Source organism: Pituophis catenifer, unplaced genomic scaffold (assembly GCF_029215685.1).
Source record: "Pituophis catenifer annectens isolate HBS135680 unplaced genomic scaffold, rPitCat1.0.hap2 SCAF_2, whole genome shotgun sequence".
Classification (NCBI taxonomy): domain Eukaryota; kingdom Metazoa; phylum Chordata; class Lepidosauria; order Squamata; family Colubridae; genus Pituophis; species Pituophis catenifer.
This window is the reverse complement of record NW_027256882.1, coordinates 269,695,793-269,710,872: the sequence shown is the minus strand read 5'-3', so window position 1 is coordinate 269,710,872 and position 15,080 is coordinate 269,695,793. Positions and strand designations below refer to the sequence as shown.

At 38.6% G+C, this 15,080-nt stretch overlaps 1 protein-coding gene across 1 annotated transcript; it reads left to right on the top strand.

Moving 5' to 3' along the window:
* The first annotated feature begins 1,136 nt into the window (after nucleotides 1-1,136).
* On the top strand, nucleotides 1,137-11,106 carry LOC139310399 (granzyme A-like). The gene is made up of 5 exons (XM_070934557.1): nucleotides 1,137-1,278; nucleotides 5,285-5,420; nucleotides 7,091-7,229; nucleotides 8,469-8,732; nucleotides 10,948-11,106. Exons 1-5 carry the CDS (start codon nucleotides 1,137-1,139, stop codon nucleotides 11,104-11,106), a joined length of 840 nt encoding a protein of 279 aa, XP_070790658.1.
* Nucleotides 11,107-15,080: the final 3,974 nt, after the last annotated feature.

The following is a 15,080-nucleotide window of genomic DNA, read 5'->3' as shown; positions in this document are numbered from 1 at the left end:
TGGACAACCATTGGTCTGAGACGATATGAGGCAGGGGATTGATACAAGAGTAGTTTATCTGTAAGGAATGACATGTTGTATGATAAACATACTGTGGAGGAAGTGAGAGGACACCAAGCCAACAAGCTCAATTTTTTTCATGCACTGCTCGGAAGAAAGGAGTCAAGGAGCGATCTTGACTTTTGTTAAGGATCTGGGAAGAAATTAGAACAAAGAGCTGTATACACTTGCTCCAGGACATGTACAGAGAAAACCAAATGCTTACGATAAACTTGATGGGATTTGCACTCCAGTCACAAATAGGATGAGGAGGAAGGGTTAACAATTTTGGTTCATCTAGTGAGGGGCCGGATCCTGAATAAGTAGACTGCAAGCTGACAGATTGTATCACCAAAATCATGTGAATGTACTCTGCAAGTTAAAACAATAATAATGCCTAACTAACCTCAGAGCAGACTTGACTAGAACCTTTCATAAATAATGTATCTATTGGCTTGCAAGATTCTCTGTGGAGCATTTCAAATAGTGGCACCTAGCACTGATAAAGGGCGTGGTAAATTTACCTGCTTCAGTTTTTATCATTTTCCAAATGCAATTCTTCAATAGAGCAGAACAGAATAGAGATCCAATTTTCTCACAATGAGAGTAGAGCTGCAGAGCTTTTTCCTTCTTTCTTTTGAAACTCAACCATACCTGATCTACACTCATTTTAAGATTAACATTAGGCCAAGCTTATCATCAGTAGGGAATACATTTTAATATCCGTTTATTGTAGAAACATAATATAAACATTATAACATTAAACATTATAAATTCAGTTAGAACCTCTAAGTTACAGTATAACAGCAACTATGCGAGTAGGACTTTTCTGTTCTTAGACAATATTTCTTTGCAGTATGTGTAGTCGTCTTTAGAGCAATTTCATTTTGAACTGAAACCACAAAGGAAACCCAGGTATCAACGCTGTGTTCTAGGAATCATTAGGACATCACTGAATAACTGTAATCCCTCTAACGCACAATCATCTAATTCACAAGTTCTCCAGAGAATCCACTATTAGTGGAAAGAGAATTACACATAGAAAACCAGGTGTAGAGAATGGGGTTATATTGGAAATAGGCCGTTTATGTAGGGGAATGTACATCCAGGAGGATTCCAGCTCATCAAAAGCTTTTGATGAACTCGATCAACACTTAAAGAAGCCATTTAAAAGAAGTTTAACAGAGGCTGATGAGAATCAAACATATAACCCCCTTGGACGATTTATACTACTCTTGTGTTTGGGAATGGTAGCTTATGAGACACATGCTTAACATTTTATATAGCAAGAGCAGCTTGAAATCATGAAGCAAAAAAAGAATTTATTTCCTTCTTCACTGAATTCCACATCTGAACCGCTTCCGTGGAAGCCACATTTGAAACAATAATGAATAAGTGTGTGTGCGTAGGCAGTGCAATGTTTGAACCCTGCCAATACAATTGCAAGAACCCAAGGATATTCTACGCAAGGATAGAATGGACATCTGAGTTTTTTTCCCACAGGCTTGGTTCAAGATGCTGGTGCCTATCTATCTATCAAGACCCTTGAGAGGACAGATATTTTTCTTTCCAGAATTTGCAATGTGAGGCCAGTACCATGTCCTGTGTTCTAGATAAGTGAAATTGGAGAATATTTTGTTTTATAGCATTTCCCAAACAAGGACTCTTAACTCGATTAACTTTTAAATGGCTGGTGAAGACCAGATTGTTTGATGGAACTTTTAATAGTTAATCCTTCTTTATGAGTTTAGAATTATTCTTTATTTCCAAGGCATGAAATGCTGTTCAGCATTGTCATCTAATATACTTTTTTAGTTATTTATGTTGGTTCATTCTCTTGAGCACTCACTGAGCAGAACATTACAGTACCATATGGTTCTCTACTGATTAAACAAAAAAAATGGCTAATCAGGAGTATTTATGATTGTTGACAATTTGACCCTTCCCCAGTTAAAACTAAATTGTGCTCAACAGAAAATTTCTAAGAATTTTCTTTCATCTTTTGATCACAATTAACTCTACAACTACCTGAAATGAAACTTTCTGTGCAAATGTTTTATGCTTGCCTAGTCTGCCAACCACATCTGCTTCTCACCAACTGTCAAGAAGTAATAAATAATGAGGCTTGAAAATGACAGGAAAATAGGAGAACACAGTACAAAAATAATGTAAAAGATCTCTGTTTGCATTTCTACTGTACATGAACCTACCTACTTTAGCTTGTCCTTGCTACAAAGCCACCAGTTGTAAAAATAGATTAGAACAGTGATGACTAACCTTTTTATCATTGCGTGCCAGCACCCATAATGCAATGCATGCATGCGACACACACACACACACACACACACACACAGCCTGTTTTTGATTCCAGGAGGCTGAAGGGAGGCCTGCTAGGCCCAAAACGGGCTGTGGGGGGTGCACAGCATCCCCCCATGGTCCCCCACCACCCCCCTAGGCATGCACCCCATGCCCCGCACCCCACACATGCGTGGCAGAGACCCAAAAATCAGCTGGCCAGAGAGGGCTCCGCGTGCCACCTGTGGTATGCTTGCCATAGGTTTGCCATCACTAGAATGTATAAATTAAGACACCTATTAATGGGGTTCAAATATACAATTCTCATGAAAACAGAATCACTCTTTATTCCTTTTATGTATTACATGGTGAGCTTCTACAGAAAGTTCTTCTTTGAAAAAAGTCAGTCACCAGTTGATCCAGTATGGAATGTACCATATAAGCCTTAGGGACAGCACCCTTCCTCCAGAGTTTTTACTAATGGATTTAGTCATCTTCCAAAGATCTGTCCCAAAGAATGATGAACATTCATCCCATCACACAATTCCAGAAGTTGCTGGAGGAGTAGAATGTTGATGTCATAATCATGTGGGCCTCTAGTAGACTTTTGTTCAGTCTTTCTCCAGGAGTAGTGTTCCGCCTACAGTATTGTAACCTACCTTGTTTTGTGTGACAACTCTAATAGCTACAGCTAATTTCTCTCTCTTTCTCTTTCTCCACTGCACACCTTGCTAAACTCTGCTGCCTAGAAATGATACCTCCTTCTCCAAAGTCTTTTTATTATCAGTGAATATTTCTGAACTTGCCAAGAATGCATTTAGCAAATGAATTCTGGGTTTTTTTATGTGTTCAATGTATATTGACTATCTTGTTGTTGGTGAACTCAAAGTAGCACCTATGGAGCTTTTGTTTGTTTTGTGCTTTTCTATTACCATTTTCTTCCTCAAAAACCAGAGGGGTAAGTGCTATTTTGTGAATGTATTTTCCTCACTTTGCCTTTGCACAAAAGCAATTGTTTAAAGGTGAATGGGAGGTTTGCCATAATGGGAACAAGGTGCTCATCTCCAACTAGCAACTAATCTTCTAGCACCAACAAGGCTTTAAAAGATTTAAAATAAAGCCTTTTTTCAAAGCCTCAGTGATATATGGAGGGATTTGTGCTAAGGCAGAGGTGACCATAGGAGAGGATTAAAGGGAAGCATGATGCAAATTTCATGCCTTTTGAACATGCTCTCTGATGCCAGATGGATATGTGAAAGAGATGGAAATGTCTATTGCCCTTGCATGATGATGCTCTCATCATAGAGAAAAGGACTACTGCTGACGTGATAGCAGTATTCCAGTATTTGAAGGGCTGCCACAAAGAGGAGGGAGTCAACTTATTTTCCAAAGCACCAGAAGGCAAGACAAGAAACAATGGATGGAAACTAATCAAGGAGAGAAGCAACCTGGAATTAAGGAGAAACTTCCTAACAGTGAGGACAACTAGCCAGTGAAACAGCTTGCCTTCAGAAGTTGTACGTGCTTCATCACTGGAGATTTTTAAGAAAAGACTGAACAGCCATCTGTCCATCTGAAATAGTATAGGGTCTCCTGCTTGAGCAGGGGGTTGGACTAGAAGACCTCAAAGTCCCTTTCAGGTCTATTCTGATTGATTGATCGTTTTGATAAAAGTATTAAATCCTGCTGACACGTTGAGCAAAGGATTAGTTTCTCTCCAAAATAGAAAAGCATTTCAATAAAGCTTCAAAGAGTTTCCACTCATTTTGCACTTGAGGTTGCTATTCATACATTTGAATTTTGCGTATCCAAATGCAAAATACTTCCACTGCATTTCTCTCTGATAGCATTCTTTCACAGCTCAAGGTGGTAGTTTAAAGATTATAACTATCACATGTTTAAAACATGTAGATTTTGTTTAAAAACAGGTTGGCTCCACTGTCTTGCATAGAATGATGTCCCACTATTCTACTTCCCCCCCCCAAAAAAAAGTAAATTGGGGAGGGAGAGGGAGCCTTCTATGACAGGAAGCAACCTCACATGTTTCCTTCAATAAAATGGAGGGTTTGCAACTGGCTGCCATTTTGTATATGGACAAGCCTCCCCAACATTCGTTTCGTTAGACCTCCCATGACACAATCTCAGGCTGTGAAATGAAATCCAAAATCACAATACTCTCCTCAATTGTAACTGGAAAAATATCCTACTGTAAATATAAGGATAGAAGGAATAAGCGCTTTAATGTTAACCTCTTCTGTCACCCTTTGCACATACAGGGTAATTTGTGCATCAGAAAATCTTCTCTGTTGTGCTCACTATATGATTTAAAATTTTGATTGGCAGAGTTCTAAACTCTGCAGAGAAATTCTAGCAACTGAAACTTTACCCTAAATATGAAAATCTCCCACCGGCCAGTCCGCTCCCACAGAGAAGGTCTCCTCAGGGTGCCATCGGCCAAATTATGTCGGCTGGCGACACCCAGGGGGAGGGCCTTCTCTGTGGGAGCCCCTGCCCTTTGGAATGAACTGCCCCCAGAAATTCATAAGATCTCTGATCCCCGTGTATTTCGCTGTGCCCTCAAAACCTTGTTGTTCCGCCAGGCCGAGCTATCAATGTAAAGATTTTAATTGGTTTTAAATATGGGATTTTAAATTTGGGGGTTTTATAATTGAGCCAATTATTTAATAATTTTAATTATTTTTAAATTTTGTCTGTCTTTGTGCTTTTAATCAGACTGCACACCGCCCTGAGTCCTTCGGGAGAAGGGCAGTATAGAAATAAAATAAATTAATTAATTAATAATAAATAAAACTGAAGAAGCAGAACTAGTGTGATCATCTTTCCTTGCATATGATTATAGTCAGTGAATGGAGCTCTTCAGTAGTTACTTCATAATTAATCCATAATATTATGTGCTTATTCAACCTGATCCAACTGGCTTTTCTCATAGGTCAATCTGCAGATGTATCTGAAGAGGAAGAACATTCAGTACCATACGTGGTTGGTCTCATCAAACACAAACATTTATTATGTGCAGGAACATTGATCAAACAGAATTGGGTGTTAACAGCAGCCCATTGCTTTCCGTGAGTATCCATATTTTGTTCAAATTTTTTCTTGCAATTGCATCCATTCAGGCATACTTTAGGAAAGCCTATTAAACATTTTCCATCCAGATATCTAGAGTTGAATCCTAATATAAATTGCTATAAAGAGTTACCTCCCATAGGATTTAAGTTAACTCAGAAAAATACAATTGCTAAATACCTATCAATCAGTCAGTCAGTCAGTCAGTCAGTCAGTCAGTCAATAAATCACAGGGAGTAGAAATCCCATTGTAAGTGAGAAATGTGAAGTGGAAGATAGACTCTAAGAAGAAAGGAAAGTGAGATTCATCTTCTTACATTTTTGGCAGAATAATGTTCCAATGTCATGTTTGTGTAAAAAAAATCCATTCCTGTAGTTTCATCATATTTACATCCTACAAAGGGAGAGATAATTAAGAAAATATTGGAAAATATTGCAGAAATGAATAGGTTGACATTGGCAATTAAAGGGAAAACAGAATCGGAGTATTAAAACATTTGGGGGAAATTTTATCAATGGATAGAAAGTGAATATAGACAATAAACATGGTAAAGACAAGAACTTTGAGATGAATATGTTGTAGGATGTTAAAATTAAATGAAAAAAGAAAGATAAATATATATGTTAAGAAATGATGATAAACTTTGACGATGATGGCACAAAAGTTATACCCAGATGATACATGGATTGATTAATAAAGTACAGGGATATTAGAAGAGGAATAATTGTAAAGTAAAAAAGAAATTTGAAATGAAGATGTATGTAAATAGAAATCGGGTCTGCTCGAATACCATCTTAGATTGAATTTAAAAAGGAAACAAAAATGGGAAAGAGGGGAGGAGTAGAGAGGGGAAGGTAGGGGAGTTGGGAGTTGAGAAGAGAAGAAAAGAAGAATGGGAAAGGAGAAGAAGAAGGAAGGGGAAAGAAGAGTAGGAGAGAGGGTAAGAAGGGGAGGAAGAAGAGAGGAGAGGGGAAAGAGGAGAGGAAGTAGAAAAGAAAAGGAGAGGAGGAATGAGGAAAGTAGAAAGAAAAGAGGAGAAAGAAGGGAAGAGAAAAAGGAAAGGTTGTAGTAAAACAAAGGAAGGAAATGGTAAAAGAGCAGACCCGAAAAATTCATTAATTAGCTAATAGAAGTTAAAGAATAAGACGAACGAACAATGTATAAGGATGGATAAAAGACTGTACATTTAAATATGTTGATGAAAAATAAAAATATTTTTTTTAAAAAAAAATTACATTGCTAAATCTATATCACTCCAAGGCTTTTTTTCCATAGTTAACTTTGACTGCTAACCTCTATCAATGTGTGAATTTTAGCTATGCAAACAGACAATTATTCTTGTTAATGTTGCTGTTATTACGGTTCATTGCGCAGTCAGCCCTGCTGGATTTGGTATTTCTGCCTCCTATCGAATCTTTCCCAAAGACTTGGGATATGCAGCAATTGTTCTTTGATAGTGACTACATATTCCAGATGCTTGGAGTTATGGTCCCCCAGACATGTGGTTGGCATTATGCTGTGTAAAGTGGAATTTCAAACACTGAGAGATGTTTTGGGGAAGATGCCCAAAGAAAAACATTGTATGAAAGTAGGAAGAAGGACAGATATAAGAAGACAAATATTACTACCGTATATTGAATTACTACATACTCTAACTTACCTTTTTAGGAATGAAGAAACATATATTGGTGTTGGAAGACAAGCCATAATTAAAGATGAAGGAAAAGATTTTATAAACATTACTAAAATCTTTTTTTACCCAGGATTTGATCCAAAAACATTTGAAAATGATATCATGCTTTTGAAGGTAAATCTGTAAATTGACAATGAACATTCTGAGAAAAAAACTATAGCATTGCGCTTATTGGAATGAGCATGATTCTTGAGCAGTATGTAATTAAAATTTATATTTGTTTATTTCCAGCTCTTGACCAAACACAATGAATTAGTTTTATAAAACAATAACACAATAAAATAATCAAACCAATAAGGTTTAGCAAATCAGGAATGATCATTACTATATAATGATAGGGTGAAAAACCAAAAAACTTCAAAATTACTAGAGCGAAGAAGCCAAGAAGCATAATTAAAATAAGAACTAAAGAGTGAAGAGTTAAATGGAAAAATGAAAGTGAAAAAGACTTTAACTCCAACAAGATCCCAAAATTGGAACTTCCACAGTCTGGGCGGTACAGGCCTGCTTGTCACTTAAGAGCAGAGGTGTTCAAACTTGGCAGCTTTAAGACTTGTGGACTTCAACTCCCAGAATTCTCCAGCCATCATAGCTGGAGCTTAAGTCCACAAGTCTTAAAGCTGCCAAGTTTAAAGACCTCTGCTCAAGAGAGTTTTTGCTTGTTCAGATTGCAGAGTAATTTCCTGGGAATGCATCAAGAATTATAATAACAGGGCAATTTGTAAGAGCAAACTTTTTCACATGGTAGTCCTGCTAAAACTCCATTATCAAAAATGTATTGTGTGTTGTTTCATATGACTACTCAACTTCATTCTATCTCCTTCACTTAGCAGGCATTCAAAAGTGATTATTTATAGCTATAATATGGTGAGCATTCTGGGGATATTAGAGGTATTTCTCTGCAGAAGTACTTACTCTTTTCTGGGAAATACCAATGTGCTATCTGGAACCAGCTTTGAATTCCATTAGTTATTTTTGGATGTACTATAAGCCAGGCAAGGAATTGTAGGCCAAATACAGTTTTCAAGATTTCCATTTTACCTACTTCTTTCCCCAGCTCCATTGGTTTCCCATATTTTCTCATTTCACCTGTCCCAGCATTAAGGAAGAGGAAAGATTTATCTTTGATCTATAGTAGAAAAGAGTTATGTATCTCAGCACTGGAATATGAGATTTACCTCTCATCTGCAGACCCCAAATAAGCCCTTTTATTGGAGTGGGAAAGTGCACCAACTGGTAAGAAAAGAAGATTAATTTCCCACAAATCTGAGATAGATTAGAGAGTGATATAATCATTGGCCTCTATCAAAACCTATTAATTCAAATTAGCTATTCTTATTTTTTTTTTACCAGCTTCATGTTATGGCAACGAAGATTAAAATAAACATCCTCCCAATTCCTAACTCTACCCATGATATCAAAGCAGGAACTTCCTGCATAGTAAAAGGATGGGGAACTACTAGTAAAAGGAGGAGATTTAAGAAATTCCGTGCAATTAACGTCACCATCGTTGACAGAAATATCTGCAATGACAAGAAACATTATAATTCTCATCCTTTTGTGACAATGAAGATGGTGTGCGCTGGAGAGAAGAACAGCGGGAAGGATTTATGTGTGGTAAGGTAACTCTATGCAGATTAAGGTTGCTGGCCAAATCACTTCCATAGACCCCATATGGTTTTGGGAGAGTAAGGGTTAAGGAAACCCACTTTTTTAGCTGTGGCCCCAGTAGTGGGTTGCCCCCGGTAGTAAAACCAGCGGGAGGTCCCATCCACTGCCCTGGATGTCGTCATCAGCAATCTGCACATGTGCAGAAGCTTCTGCGCATGCGCAGAAGCAAGGCACGTGTGCAAGCAAAGGGATCACGGGATCACGTGTGCGAACCAGTAGTAAAGGTAAGTAGAACCTGTGTGGCCCCATTATATGATCACTATCCACAGAAACAAGGAGGGCCCCTAGTCTGCAAGTATTTTGCATACAAGCTAAAACAGCATTGTTCCAACAGCTATGTGGCCCTTAGGCTAAGTGAATGGTGCCCTTCACGTACCAGAATTGTTTATTTTTATTGTTCATTCATATCCTTTTCAAATGTTCGGGGATTTTTTGCCCAGATTCCACCAGAATTGGAGGAGGGTCCAAATATGGTTACATATATAAACATTAGGAAATGTCTTTTTCAAAAATTAGAATAAAAGAGTTGATACAAATGTCCATCCAACAAATTGTACATTCTTTTTTTTGCAAAAAAAGATATATCCTCACAATAATATTGTGAATTTAAGAAGAGAGAATGATTATACTGTTGATTTCACTACTATGAGAAAGTGGGGGATTATGGGACTTTTGTGATCATTGCAGAGTCTGCTGTTAATGTGCAAACAATTGAAGTGTCAGGTTCCCACTATCTCTTCTTATAGGATTTTTTTTTTCTTTTACATTGGACTGGATCTGAGAGCCCTTCAGAAACAAGACTGTCCTCTTTGAAATAGAGGAGATAAGCTTTTCCTTTGCTGATCAACTGAAGGAGGTTTAGTCATCTGTAGGGATGACCTTGGAGAAACTGTTCGAAACTGTTACAAGCACGTGAGGAAAGACATGGTCTGGGCCCACCATCTGGCCTTTTGCCTGATGAATCCGCAGGATAATCCACAGCAAGAGTCCTTGGCTTCAAAACTGTGGATCCAATGAGGAATTTGAAGTCCCATCCCCTTTTACCTGTCTGTAGAATGTGTGAGATGTTGCCTATTTAAAAATGGGAGGGGGCCTTTGGTCACTTGACCATACCTGCCATTTTGAAGCCAGTGTTGCAGATTGCTCAGAATCCATTAAATTAAGAATGTGACCCATTACATCCCCATGATTTATGATGAGATGAGATATGTCTTAGATACAGGCAACTTTTTTCTTCCAACAGTGAATTTTTAAAATTATTATTTTCTCCAAGGACCCCTGAAGTGGTGCAGAGATGTCATGGGTATGGGAGAAGCAACATTTTCTGCCCCTTTTTATTTTATGGGCGAAATGAGATTTGTGAAAAATAAACTACCATATTTTTCAGAGTATAAGACGCACCTTTTTCCCCTTAAAAGAAGCTGAAAATTTGGGTGCATCTTATATTCCAAATGTAGCCCCGCCCACCCGTCAACCCCCACCCTTCGGCCTCCACGCATCCTCTTCCTTGCTCCAGAGATTGCCACCGAAAATGGCTTGTGTTTTTGGGCTCCGCGTGTCATGTTTTCAGCTTCCAAACACTCGGTTTAAGAGCCCCAACAAGGCGCATGCACTCAAAACTAGTGAACTAATGTACTGAAGCTGACCAGGCTAAGGACACTAGCCAGATGAATACCTGGTAGGCAGAAATTTTTTTTTCCTATTTTCCTCCCCCCAAACTAAGGTGCGTCCTAAACTACGGTGTGTCTTATACTCCGAAAAATACGGTACTAAGCTTCTTTGAAATTGAATACATTTAAATTGTTAAACATAAACAAAATTTTTACTAGTCAGAGTTGTTATTTTGCTATTGAATTTCAATTGTGTGATCCTAGGAAAAGCAAAAATTATATTTAGGGTCATCTAATTGCTGATTTCCGTTACTTTTTCTGTATACATCAGCAGAGCTGTCTTAGCTTTTGTGAATGGTAACCAGTGGTGGGTTGCCCCCAGTTCAGACCAGTTCGCAACAACCGGTAGTAAAACCGGCGGGAGGCTCCCCCCACTGACCCGAATGTCATCAGAAGTGATCTGCGCATGCGGGCACAATGCGAACCGGTAGTAAAGGTAAGTAGAACCCACCCCTGATGGTAACCCACCCCCTGTCTGTCTTTTTTCTCAGGGTGATGGCGGTGGGCCTTTGATATGCAGCGGGCAGCAAAGAGGCATTGTCTCCTTTGTTAAAAAATGTGACCATCCTGAATATCCTGGCATCTATACTCAGCTCACTGACACCTATATCTCCTGGATAAAGACCATCACAGATGAAAATTCACATTGATTGAATAATATTTGAGGAAGCTTTTTTGTTAGCTTGTGACTGCTTAATTATCCATTTTCCCACCTCGGTCCCTGCATTACAGCTTCCCTTTTACATACGGAGAAGAGAATGATGGTAACTCATTCAGTAGTAGCTATACCAGCTACAGACTCTATACTGTAAATGTTTGAGGTTGTTCCTGAAACTCAGCCTCTCCAGGCCAGCTTTAATTTTCAGTCCATTGGTACTAAAGTAGGTTTTTATTCTCTGGCAAAAAAAGAGTATTTTTTACAAAATACTTGTAACAAAGAGTATTTCAAACTCTTTGAGTATGAAATAGAAATTTCTGCTTAGAAAGTTTATTGGCCTCCAGCGTTTGTGTTACCTGCTCACTGAAAAATCTACTCTGCAAAAAGAAAATAATGAATGCTAAGATAGTTTTCCCACTACTGGCAGCAAATTTGTTGATACCAATAAACTGTCTCTTAAGCGTCATTTGCTTAACCAAAAGCAATTTGTTTGATTGAAAAATATGAAATCCACAGCACGATTATCTTGAATGTTGGCTTCCTGGACCTGGGATATAGCTTTTTCAACAACATAGAAAGAATCACTGTCAAAAGCATCCCTTAATAGCTTCATTCATGTGGCATTTTCTTTTGTCTCTCCATTGAATCTTGTCCAGTTAACAGATATTTTGGTGCACAATTAGATGCTACGTAGTCCACTGAAATAAGGAGATTTAGAGGGATGTTCCTGGGAAGGATGAACAAAGAACACCGACAATGTACACCAAGTGTATCCAATGCATGAAGATAATTCCATTGGGTCAGCTAAAACAAGCAAGCACCTGTATTGGGCAGCAGTGATACAGGATGAAGCTAGAGGTAGATGATTAGCACAATGGCAATAGAAAAATATCTTTCCATGCCACAAGTGAGAAGGCAATGATAAATCATTCCTGCATTTTACCAATTTATCACATGGACAGACAAGATAGAGTGACTGACAATATAGTGCTACAGGATGGGCCCTTCAGTTCAGGTGGCCCTCTCTGTCCATAACACTGAAAGCTAGTCAGTTTGGGGGGGGGTGTTTAGAAATTGCACCTGTATTTAGATTGCATCAGGTGCAACTCTGAGGGGCAAGGACTGCAATCCATAGTCCAGTGCTGTCAATATTTCCAAGAAGAGTTTGCAACCCAAAGAAAACAAAAACAGCTCTGGACTTAGATTATCACCTTTAGATGATCACCAAAAAGAATTTAAATGATTATTTTTGATAGCTGAATCTTCCATTCCTCCACCACTTTGTTCCACATCTGTTTAATTAGAGGTTGAAGTAAAAATAGCACATGTACAATATGACACATTAGAAATGCATCACATTGTATATTATTATATTACATGACATTTAAATCCATTCTTCCTCTGGAGAGTTCAAAACAATGGAATACAGCAACTCACTAATTCCAATTCAAAATCTCGTTCAGATCAGTCACCATCTCTCAATCTAATCAACTCACAGGAATGAGAATTTGGATAAGACTTTGGATAGATGAAAGGCACAGCAGTGTTATCAAAGCTCTGATGCTGGGTATCAGTCAGGACAAAATCTGCCATCTTTCAGTCTAGAGATTCTCATTCATCCAGGTCATGGTTGTCCCAAAGGTGTTTTTTCAGGAGGCAACTGGACTTCCTTGTTTTTTCTTTGGAAGACGTTTCGCTTGTCAGCCAAGAAGCTTCTTCAGCTCTGAAAGAATAGTGGGAAATGGAAGGATTTATATTCCTTGCAGACATCTGGTAATCTGCCTCCTTTTAGAGGGTTGTTGAAACACTTGAGGTCATGGTTGGCCCAAAGGTGCTTTTTCAGGAGGCATGAAATGGATGAGAAGCAAAATGTCTTCAAAAGAAAAAACAAGAAAGTCCGGTTGCCTCCTGAAAAAGCACCCTTGGGACAACCATGACCTGGATGACTGGGAATCTCTACAGAATTTTAGCTATACAATTTGGGATGAACACCCTTTGAATGGTGTGGGAGTAGGAATGGATTTCTAGAGGAAAAAGATTGCAGACTACAGGAACCAAGAGCACTGAGGACACAGATAAACCTCCAAATGTTTCAAAGATCCTCTAAAAGGATGCAAATGTCCAGCTATCTGCAAGGAATATACATTTTTCCATTCCCCACTATCCTGTCAGAGCCGAAGAAGCTTCTTGGATGAGAAGCAAAAAAAAAAACCACAAGAAAGTCCAGTTGCCTCCTGAAAAAGCACCTTTGGGACTGCCATCTTGCAGATTTTGATTGGCTGCAGGATTTGCTGGCTTGCACATCATTTAAACCAGAATAACTTAAATTTACCTTCAGCAAGTTTATGGCATTGTCCAAAGATATGATAGAAAAAGTTTATTTATAAATGAAGTGTGTACTTTATAGCATGCATAGCTTTCTATTTCCTGTTACAATCCTTTGCAGCCCTCTGTGCTACCTTCTCACAAAAACCAACACAGAGATAATGGATCTTTATGAAAAGAAGCAGCCACACTTCAAAAGGTGTCAATCAGTTGCTAATAAATTGCCATCTTTCCTGACAACGGCTGTACCATCAAGCTGCAGCAGTAAACATTCTGCTTTTTTTCTGGGCCCAGTGCCAGCTGCCAAATTCTTCCATTCTGATCCACAATTGAAGAAGAAAAGGAAACAAGAGGAGATATCGTCCTCATTTAACAACTGTTCATTCAGCAACCCTCTCAATTTTCAGTGGCATTGAACGGTGGTACTTATAATTGGTCTTTAAGTTCTGGCCACTGCAGTGCCCCGAAATCATGTAATTTTTTTTTTTTAATTTGATTTATATGCCGCTCTTCTCCGAAGACTCAGGGCGGCTTACAATGTGCTCAGCAATAGCCTTCATCCTTTTGTATATTTATACAAAGTCAGCTTATTGCCCCCACAACTGGGTCCTCAATTTACCTACCTTAGAAAGGATGGAAGGCTGAGTCAACCTTGAGCCTTGGCGAGATTCGAACCCTGCAGTAATTGCAGGCAGCTGGTCTTAATAATCAGCTTAATAACAGGGTGCCTTAAACCCCTGTACTACCAAGGTTCTTTGTGATCTGGGTGTTGGAAAACTGGCCCAGTTAGGTATCCGCCTTGCAGGAATCTATTTGCCACTTCTATTTTAGTGTATTTGATTGGCTAAAGAACTTGTGGTAGCTGGATTTGTTTTCAAGTTTTAGCTGAGTTTTCTATAAATAGAAAGCTACACATTAAAGATACTTAATAGTTTAAATGGTATTGAAACCAAAGACCAGCTAGACAGCAAGTGTGTTTTGCTTTTCGTTTACCTTTGTTATACTCATGGGTCACATTTAGTGAAGCTATTACCGGTACACTCTCTTGGATAACTAGTACAAAACTCAAAGCAAATTCTCTATTCAGATTCAAAGCTGTGGAAAGAAAGCTGTCTCAAAATACATGCCATAATAGTCTGCTGAATTAGGAAGCACAGGAAACTTCCTGTGTTCATCTTATTTCAAGAACAGCTTTGCCCTGTCATTATTTCATTGAAGTTTGGTAACCCAGGAGCATATCTGTCATTTTTTTTTTCAAAAGTCCTTTCATTTTGTAGAATGACTTCAGACTTTCCGAAGATCTCTATTTAATAGTCAGATAACTGCTCATTCACCTCTGTCTCCTAATGGAAGACAGGCCATCTCTTTCTGCCCAAGTTCTGACCTTATAGGCCGGGGGGGGGCAAAGTCACTTCGTCACGTTGTTGTCACATGATGTATCATGACTTTTTCCCCCTTCACTAAAATGGGGGTAGGCGTGGCCAGTGAGTGATGCATCCAGCCCGCAGACCGCAAGTTTGACACACCTGTTATAGGCAAACCAAGAGAGAAAGTCAATTAAGAAAAAATAAAGAGGAAATCTGCTTAATTCTTTCTCTACTTTTGTTATCATTTTCCCCAAATTGCTCCCAATTCCAGACC